At 32.7% G+C, this 9,889-nt stretch overlaps 1 protein-coding gene across 1 annotated transcript; it reads right to left on the bottom strand.

The window, feature by feature from the left end:
• Positions 1-6,490: 6,490 nt before the first annotated feature.
• LOC125843824 (probable carbohydrate esterase At4g34215) lies at positions 6,491-7,938 on the bottom strand. The gene is made up of 3 exons (XM_049523036.1): positions 7,661-7,938; positions 6,840-7,147; positions 6,491-6,748 (listed from the first exon to the last, which is right to left on the bottom strand). Exons 1-3 carry the CDS (start codon positions 7,932-7,934, stop codon positions 6,530-6,532), a joined length of 801 nt encoding a protein of 266 aa, XP_049378993.1. The 5' UTR covers positions 7,935-7,938; the 3' UTR covers positions 6,491-6,529.
• Between the last annotated feature and the right edge of the window lie 1,951 nt (positions 7,939-9,889).

Raw genomic sequence — 9,889 nt, 5'->3', positions numbered from 1 at the left:
TCACCTTAAAATAACCCAAACCCGACCCATCTAACTAAACTAACCCAAACAAATATACTTATCTAACCAAAATTCTTGACTTATAATTCCCAAAGAAGAGAAACAATTCCTAATTTGTGTCACATTTTCATATTGAGCACTGATGTTCAGCATATTTTCATCTTCCAAATTTCAAGTATGATACAGCCTTCCTCTGTGACTCACGAACCCGCCAACCCCTTTGATTTTGTATCAAAGTTGGGCTCTTTTGTTTTTGAATCATAAGAAGAAGCCATTACTGTCTTTATTTAGTTTGAATAGTAGTAGAAATGGTGGTATTTCAAGCATTAAAAGAGTTATTCTTCAGTTCAATAGAGATATTATGCTACATTGCAGTCAAACGTAAATTTGTTTGAATCTCAAAATCCGAAATGTGTCACATAAATTGGTACAGAAAGAGTAGTGATTAACTGATGTGAGATTATATTATAGAGTAATGATTTACAATTAATAATCAATGTTTAAGCTCCTAAAATTTTAAATGAACCATTGTCCACTTTCTAATATATTAAATTTTCTTCCTTCGGGGTGGCCTAGTGGTTTGGGCTTGGGACTTTCATGTTGGAGGTCTCAAGTTTGAAACCCCTTGCCAGTGAAAGCAAGGGATTTGCCTTCTGGGTCGAGCTCATCGCACAGGGCTTGCCTAGTGCTGGTTACCTCTCCTATGTGGTTTGCGAGCTATTGCATAAGAGAGGAATTTTACCCTGTGCGCACCCAAAGAATAACGACAGCAGGTTTCCCTTGTCATAAAAAAATATATAGATATTAAATTTTCTTCTTCGTTCAACAACTCCTCCTACTTTTTTTCCTTCTTGTTCCTTATTTCTTTCAAAATGAATTTAGTTGAGCTCGAGCATTATTATCAACGTATCATCAAAATGGTTTAGTTCAATTATTTTTATTTATCGAATCAAATTAATAAAAGATATTTTTTGTTTTTTTTGGTAGTTACCGAAATATAGCTAATACTTCCAAATATTTATTAATCCCCCTATCTCAAGATTTACGTAACGCTGCGAGTGTAATACAAAAAGATAAACTCTCTTTATTATATAGCCAAACCAGCAATTATACAAAATAAAGTATAATAAAATCCTACTATCACCAGGCGAAAAAAAGAGGAAGAAAAAGAAAAGAGAAATTTCTCACTCAAGCATCAAAATACCACAGCATTTATCTAAAATGTATATCTACATAAGTACCGGCGGTAACGCCGATGAATAAATAGTCATCAAATCAACGAGGAATAAAGAGCGATCGATCTAGTTCCTGAGAAGAGCGGCAACAGAGAAGATCAGCGAGAAGCAGATAATCGCACCGGAAATCGGTAGGGAAAACGCACCGCCTTGGTCCTGCGACGGTGCCGGAGCCAATGTTGGTTCCTGAGCGGAAGCGACCGCCGACAAAATCGCAACAATTGCAAAAAACACTGCCATAGCTTTCACTTCCATATCTCAGAAATCGCAGAGAATCGGAAAATATATCGGAATTGGAATTAAGATCGGGATGAAGAGTGAAGAAGGTAGAGTAAGGGTTTATATAGGGAGATGATAAACCGTGTGGGTCCCAGGGGAGAGCTGGAGGAATATGCCACGTTGAGAAGACAGGTTGAAAGTTGATTTGAAGAAGTAAAAAAGAAAGAGTCGCCGGCGAAGTTGAGGGATCGTCGCCGTCACGCTGTTAATGCAGACGGGGCCACATGTCATTAAAACAGGTAAGCAATTTTTATTAATACTATAATTATCAATGATTGATTAGTATAATTAATGGTATATACTGTTATTTTTAGGTAAATTATTAACCTCTTCGTTCCATTTGATATGACAGTCTTTCTTTTTAATCCGTTTTAAAAAAAATGTTATCTTAATAGAAATAATTTAATTTCAAAATTTCATTTTATTCGAAATGGTCTTCAGCTACATAAATATCTAAAAATTATTTTAGATCACAAATTCTAAAAATATACGTAAAATACGACGGAAAGATTATTATTAATATTATTATTGATATATTTGTAGGATAGTGATTGGTTTGTTTTTTTCTCTCTCTTAAAAGGTAGAATCGAAAAAGAAAAAAAAAGTTAGTTGGCGAGGTAGGTAGGAATATGAGAAATGTAGGTTGGACTTGAAATGATAAACGATACTTTATAGAGCAATTTTCATGTATAGCAAACACAAAAATCATATTTGTATGATATAGTTACAGTTTGTATAATTGTGCTCCATAGCAAACATAAATATGTATATTTTGTTATACATATACATAAGAAAGCAGTTGTATATAATCTGTTTCTGTTTCGGTATACATATACAAAAGATCAATTGTATAATCTGTGTTAATATAAAGCGAGAAAGAGAGAAAGGTAAAAGAGAATTGGACAGGGGAATATTTATATTGTATAATTATAAGTGTATAGGACGAAGATATATGTATTTGCATGTGTATATACAATTTTCTCTCGCTTTATACAAACATAAACACAATTTATACATTTCTGTTTGTATAAGCGAGAGAGGTGAGGGAGAGACTGGTGAGCGAGATCTGGGAGAGGGGAGAGAGGGGAACGAAAATATATGTATATATACAATTTTCTCTCGCTTTATACAAACACAAATACAGTTTATACATTTGCGTTGTATAAAAAGCAAGAGAGGCGAGGGAGAGAACGAGAGTGGCGAGCGAGATTCACCAGGAGAGGCAAAATAGCAACAGTTTGCTATGGGGTACAATTAAATCAAATTGTGTTTATACCATTTAATTTGAATTAATAATTTGCTATTATATACAATTTTCTCTACTTTATATGTAATTAGTTGTTTCTTAAAAATGAATGGGTGAAACTAATTGCTTCACTCAGGGTTAATCTTTTAAATTAGTAGAAGGTTAATATTATTTAGACCCCTCAGGGTCGGTTGCTTAGATTTATGCAAGTATTAGTAATATAAAAATTAGTTATGAGTGAATTTATGTAATATTTAGTTATTTAGGGATTAATTGGTTATACATATATTAGTTATTCAGATTTTTAATGTGTCAACCAACGCCATATTAATGTTAATACATGAATAATTTATTTCTTATCCAGCTACCAAACGATCCCCAATTAATATAAACTCTTATTTTAGTTTCTATAATCTATCTACGGTCGGATATCTCAATAACATCGTCCTTATATAACAATATCACTATATCAACCAAGTTTTTCTTAAAATCGTTATTTTACGTTATATTTCCCTTTTTATAACATTTTTTATATTTATAACAGCATCAACTAGGTCTAGATTTTGACCAAATATTTTGATACTTTAATATAATATATATTATATGAAACTTTTTTATATCATGAATATATTTTGCCATCATAGAAAGATTTTTAATTTCTTTTGTTATATAAAGTGTCATTAAGCTTAGAATTTGACATTAAAAAAGTTTAATCCAATTGTTATAGTAGCTAAAAAATCTTGAAATTAATAATGTACTTATGAAGAAGTTTGACTATGTATTTATATAGGTCTTCTATCAAATGAATAATTTCAGCAACATCAAACTATTAATAAAGAAAATTGTTTCATCTACCGGTTTTTATTTTTGGGCTGTTAGTTTGCTACCATGCAAAGCTTTTAAATTATTATTTATAATAATGTTTTTTTTTGGCAACTTTACCATTTTATTAGAAATAAAATTCTCAATAGGGATAAGTACAAGCAAGGGGGGCTAGGTCTTCCCTTACCAATCCTAATGCGGTAACAAACCTCTACTAACTAACAAGCATGAAGAAAATACGAGCTAGAGAGAACTAGGTATTTTGTTATCACCACAGAATTTGTAATACACTCTATGACGGTATTACAAATGAGGATACTTAAATAGTGCAAAAATATAACAACCAAGAGGAAGGTTGAGTTATTGACATCAACCTTCCTTTTAAAGATGCAAGAATTAAAAAGAATTGATTGCCCATCTAAAGTAACCTGTAGTATTTTGCTCTTGTCTCCTTCTTCAAATCTATCCAACAACATTTGATAGTTCATCACTTCTTCTTGGAATTATTGGATCTTGTTGAATATGTTGACACTGTCATATGATTCTGCTTTGCCACTTGCATCGGTAGGTGCCTTGGAACAAACTCCTCAGTCACATTGTCATCCCAACTATTCTTTCTTCCATGCTTCTTTTTGTTATTGCGTTGTTGCCTAGGAGAATATATGCATCCCTAGTTGCATTCCCAAAGCAGTGATCCAACCAATCCTCTTCATCACTTTCCTAATCTTGTAGGTTAGCAAACTGATTTGGGCAGAAAGTACTACTACCACCAACTTGTAGTTGTTTGTTAGTGTTAAATAGGTGTAAGAGAAACCACCTGTCAACATCAGAACTTCCCAATGCATCAATAAGCTCCTTGTCGCTAACAAAATTTTTTTGAACATTAGAACCTGCTAAAATCAATTGTCGCCCCCAATGTAACAGAGATGAAACATAGGCAACGCTACTACCCTTAGGCACAAAGGCTGGTGCTCCGGGGCTCAATTTACTATGAGGTGTGACATGCTCCTCCTTTTCTTCTACCATATTCGCACATCGACTCTCATTTGTAACACATTTTTGCCCACTAGAAGTCATCAAACTATTTGTTGAAGTAGTTATTGCTTTTTTCGATGCCACCACATTCCAACCCTAACTGCCATGTTGAGCAGAGACCTCACTACTGGATTTTTCAACTCGCTGTGTTGCCTCATGTTCAGTCCCTATAGCATGTTTATCCTGTCCAACAACTAAATGCTGCCTATGATTTTCATCTGATTCATGTGCATTAACATCACCTAGTTGCTGTTGAGAATCTACTAGTGATGCACCAACCACAACTCTTGAATTTGTATTCTCCAATCTTTGAGATACACCATGATGTGCATTCAATATAGTAGTTGCAGATGTCGAAGAACCAATTTTTGTCACATTTTGATTATCCTCAACGACAACCGATTGTGATGTCTCAATAGTTTCCAAAGTTGAGGCATGCCCCTGTTTTTCGACGCGCCCCCCAAAGCCTTATCAGATTCGTGTTCAATGCCTATAGCAACTGAAGATTTCTCCTTGACATTAGGGTCAAATTGAACAGTAGCAATACCTATTGGAACGTTGTCTGTAGGAACAATTTGATTTTCAACTGTTGTTTTGATATTAACTAGATTATTTTGGACCTCAACAACACCTTGTGCATCATTATCTGAAGTTTTTTCCGCCAACGAATCATAATTCAAGTCTGCTTCCAAAATAGGACTGGAATTATTGTGCATTGCATCATCAGATTTGTATGATTCAGTTATCACCAATACATTGTTTTTGGTGCACGTACTGGGATTTTTATCATCGTCTCTTTGAATAACTTTTTCTAGTTCCCTCTTCTCATTCAAAATTCTCCTTGCGTCACCCTTATATTTTTGGATATCATGCACAATTTCTTCTTCTCTTACACCTACTTCTTGATCATGGACTAGGTTCTTTTTCAAGATTAGACGACAATTTATTTCGGCATGGCCTTGATGCTTGCAATTAGTACAATACAGAGGAAGATTATCATAAACAATCTCTTGAAAGTGTTCCAAAATCTTACTAGATTCCTCATCCAAATACTGGAGTTTAATTCGTTTAGGATGCTTGTCCAATAGATCAAGTTCAACTTTTACTCTTGCTGTGCTAGGTCTTGATCGAACTTGAGTTGCTTTATCGATTGCAATTGGGCGCCCCGCTGCCGATGCAATTGATAAAAGGGATTTCCTAACAAACAAACTGATTGGCAAACCTGGCAGGGATAACCAAGCTAATGCTCTTGAAGTTTCTTTAATATCACATCTTTTATTTTTTGAGCTTCCATTGACAGAATAGCCTTTCATATTCTTTGGTACTTTACAATGCTACAACACAATGACAAAACAATATACTCCTTCTGTCCCATGGACATTTTAGGTGTGACATTTTTTCTTTGTTAGTCCATCTCAAAAAGAATGTCACATTTTTATTCCTAATGAAATGATTTATAATCACACAAATATTAATTTAAAAGTTGTTTTATACCACAAGTTTCAAATTGTTGACAATTCATTTTCGTTTGTTTTAGAAAATTGTCTGATTTGCACCATCGTCATTTCAATAGCATCAATATTAAAATAGCTTAATGCAACCGACATAAATAATCAAGCATCAATCAATCGAGAGTTGACGGTCTAATTCCACTCAGTGGCATTAGTCGAATTCCGTTTTCAAAATTTCCCGTCATTGGATTTCTTAAAAGGGATAAGTTACCTGAGGTATTTCCATGGACCGTTGGATGGAAAAAACTATCTTTCCCTTCTTTTTAATTGAACAATTGAAACATTATAAAATGATAGTACTTGTCATTTCACAAAACCAATAAATTTTTCCATTTTGAATGTTTACTAGCTACACTGATTTCATAAGTAGAGGAAATAATTGAAATATTATTGTTTCACTATTAACAATCAATAGATGAGGTTGTGGTTAAGATTGTCTCAAGAAAAGCATCAACCATCATGTGTCCTAGAAGAACTTGGGAAGAAGCAGTAAGGTGTAAATTGTCTTTTTGCAACTGCAAGCCCTTGGCATCAACAGTTACTACATTAGCAAGGTCAGGATTTAACTGTGCTTCTCTTACTATTTCTGTGTAATGTTTTCCTCCGGAAGCTAGAGCCACCTACATAAGTAATTTTGAACAAAAAAATATATTTGCTTATCAAAACCAGACAAACAAATTGAAACGTAGGGAGTACCAGATTAAAGTTTACCTGAATAATCAAAAGCTCTGGTATCCCAACATCATTTCTCAAGTCACTGAAAAATTTCTGCATTTTTTCTTTATAAGAATTTGCATCACTCTGGCTCATTGTGTCACTCTCCCCTTGATACCAAAGCATAGCTCTAATCACCCCATATTCTTGCACTGTAGAAGCCTTGGCTCTCATCACCAGCTGATTGTAAAGGAAAGTCCCCTTTTGCCATTCACTTATTTTGTTCCCTGCCATCGCGCATGGTACCAACCCTACTATCCCAAGACACGAAGTTTTATTCAACAAAGAATTTGCAAAGGGCATACCTGCATAGACCAATCTAGAATTTATAGTTAGTGTGTTCAGAGCGAGTCTAATCTATTTATACACACATACACAACTTTAAAAATAAAAATACACATGACTCATATCTATTTGAGTAAAATATACATTAGTGTGTTTTTCTTTTTTTTTTTTCTCAACAATGAAAAAATAGAAATGAAGGGAGGTATATTGTTGGGTTATGACATGCTATTTGACTCAAGATATTTGCAAAGAAACACTTTGTAATAGTATTATCTTCAATATATTTATGTTAACATTAACATTCTAATGCATGGGTCCCCAGTTGCAGCCCATTTAGTGTTGGATTAGACTTGATGTTTTTGGCCCATCAAAATAGTGGGTCAGCTCGACCTATCCTATCAAATTTCAAAAGCTCATATGGGCTAGCAATGATGGATTGGGCTGGCTCATACAGTATGCTGACAACTACAAATATGATTCGAGCCGAAAGCTTTGAGTTCAGTTTAACTCCTTATAAATCTGCTCCTACATACCTGGACCAATCCCACAAGTAACGTTCACGTCAATATCTGCATGTAAAGGTTCAGTGGCCTCCACCCATTGAAGATTGGCATCAAGTTTAAGGATGGCCGGATTAGGGCTACACTCCGGCGGAACAATACCATCCCATATGTTCTTCACGACACCTCCTAGGCCCGACATGTTGCTCTGTCCAGCTAGTAAGAAGATGTTCTTCACCTGTGAATTTGCTATAGCTGTAAAATAACATGAAGCCATAATCATAAGCAATGCCTTGGACTTTGCCATTTGTTATATACCCAATGTTTTTCCACTTTATGAATTATATTCAACTTTTTTCAGATATATATATATATATATATATATATATATATATATATATATATTGGATGAAATTGGTTAGCTTTTGTGTGTAGCAATAGAATTAAGGTATATGACTTCTGAAGTTCAAAGCAAACTGGACCCTATTTTTTAATTTATTACGTTATATTTTTTTATTTTCCATGTGATTCGTGATGCATAAATAAAATTGTGATACATAAAGAAGCATCATGTTGGCTTTGAATATTCCTTAATGGGCACTTAATTAAATATCGATCAAATCAAAGTTAGTTGAAATTTATTAGCTTTGAAGCTTTAGGCTATACTATAGTATATATTTATGTTAAATAAATAAAATACAAACTGGAAACAATAAAAAGTGAATAATTTATATGGTTTTGTTCTCTCAACTCTACGAAAAAAATTCTCAGTCATAATGTCAACCCTGTGATAATAAGTTATGAGCAATTATTTAGGTGGATATATATTTGAAGGCACGTTGCATTTTATTTAATTATATTATGTGCCATGAGTACTCTGCAAGTTTGTGTTGTCTTTAATTAACTTCAGGAAAAGCCAGCTTTCTCAAAGGCTTTTATTTAAGCTCTTTTGATATTCAGATTCGCATCGGATAGGATTTATTCTAAGTTTTTTTCATCTCAAGAACTCAAAACCTCTAATTAAGGAAGGAATAACCTCATTCACTACTGTTTGGTAGTTTATTTAAGCTCATTGAGTTGCTGATGGTTACAACGTACAAGTTTAGACATGCTGTAACAATTTTAGTAAACATCGGACTTCTCTCTCTTTAAATGTCAAATATTATTATCTATTATATTGTGGCTCATACAATTATTTACTCTAAATGTCTACATCAATGCTAACATATCATGGTTAAATAACTTAACAAAATGAAAATATACGTAATTAACCAAGTTATATATAGTTATACTATATGTTTAAACACACCATGTATATATTAATTTGATAAAATATTTGCTGCAATAATTTAAACTATTAGAGACGGTCAAGTCTAAGAGGATGTTTGCATATACGACTAAAGTATGAATATAATTAATGGGTGGCTACAATATTGTTACCCAAAGAAGAACATACCAGGCAAGAGAAAAGTTAAATTTATGTTCCCATGTCATACTAGCAAATTTCTAATTTAAAATACATCAATAACACCTAGTTTTCTCATTTATTTCTTTTTCTTTCTGCTAAGTTGACTATTTCACATATAATTAATAACATCATCAACTATGGCATATAAGGTGATCGACTATTTTTTCATCAATAACACCTAGTTTTCTCATTTATTTCTTTTTCTTTCTGCTAAGTTGAATATTTCACATATAATTAATAACATCATCAACTAAGGCATATAAGCTGATCGACTATTGTTTTTAGCCCATTTAAAAGAATAACTCTTTTATTTAGTAACGGTTTAATGCTCTATTAGGAAAAATTACAGAATATGACAAATATTAGTATATATTTAAAATAAATAGTTATAGTTTTTTTTAATGTTATATGGATATAACTACACAATAAATAGCGAAGTTAATTATATAAAAATAATCAGAAAATTATTAAATATTAAATAGGAAAGTTATTATTACAAGCATACTTAATTATGTCTAGGCACATTTTATGTGATCAGTTTCTCATGTTTACCTTCATTAATACTTTCTCTTTCATCAATATTCCTATATCACATATTTTCAATAGGAAAGTGCTAAATGGCCAGAAAATGTGGCCAGAATTTGACCAGAAATTAAAAAAACTATAATTTTGGCCAAATTTTCTGGCCAAATTTTTTTATTTTAAAATAAACTGATCTTTTTTCCATTTTTTAGTTAAAAGGTATTAAAATTAAAAGGGCAAAATGTTTAAAAAGGTAAAATAGATAAAATATC

Source organism: Solanum stenotomum, chromosome 1, assembly GCF_019186545.1.
Source record: "Solanum stenotomum isolate F172 chromosome 1, ASM1918654v1, whole genome shotgun sequence".
Taxonomy (NCBI): domain Eukaryota; kingdom Viridiplantae; phylum Streptophyta; class Magnoliopsida; order Solanales; family Solanaceae; genus Solanum; species Solanum stenotomum.
Note: the sequence above shows the minus strand (reverse complement) of the source record. Positions and strands in the feature narration are given on the sequence as shown.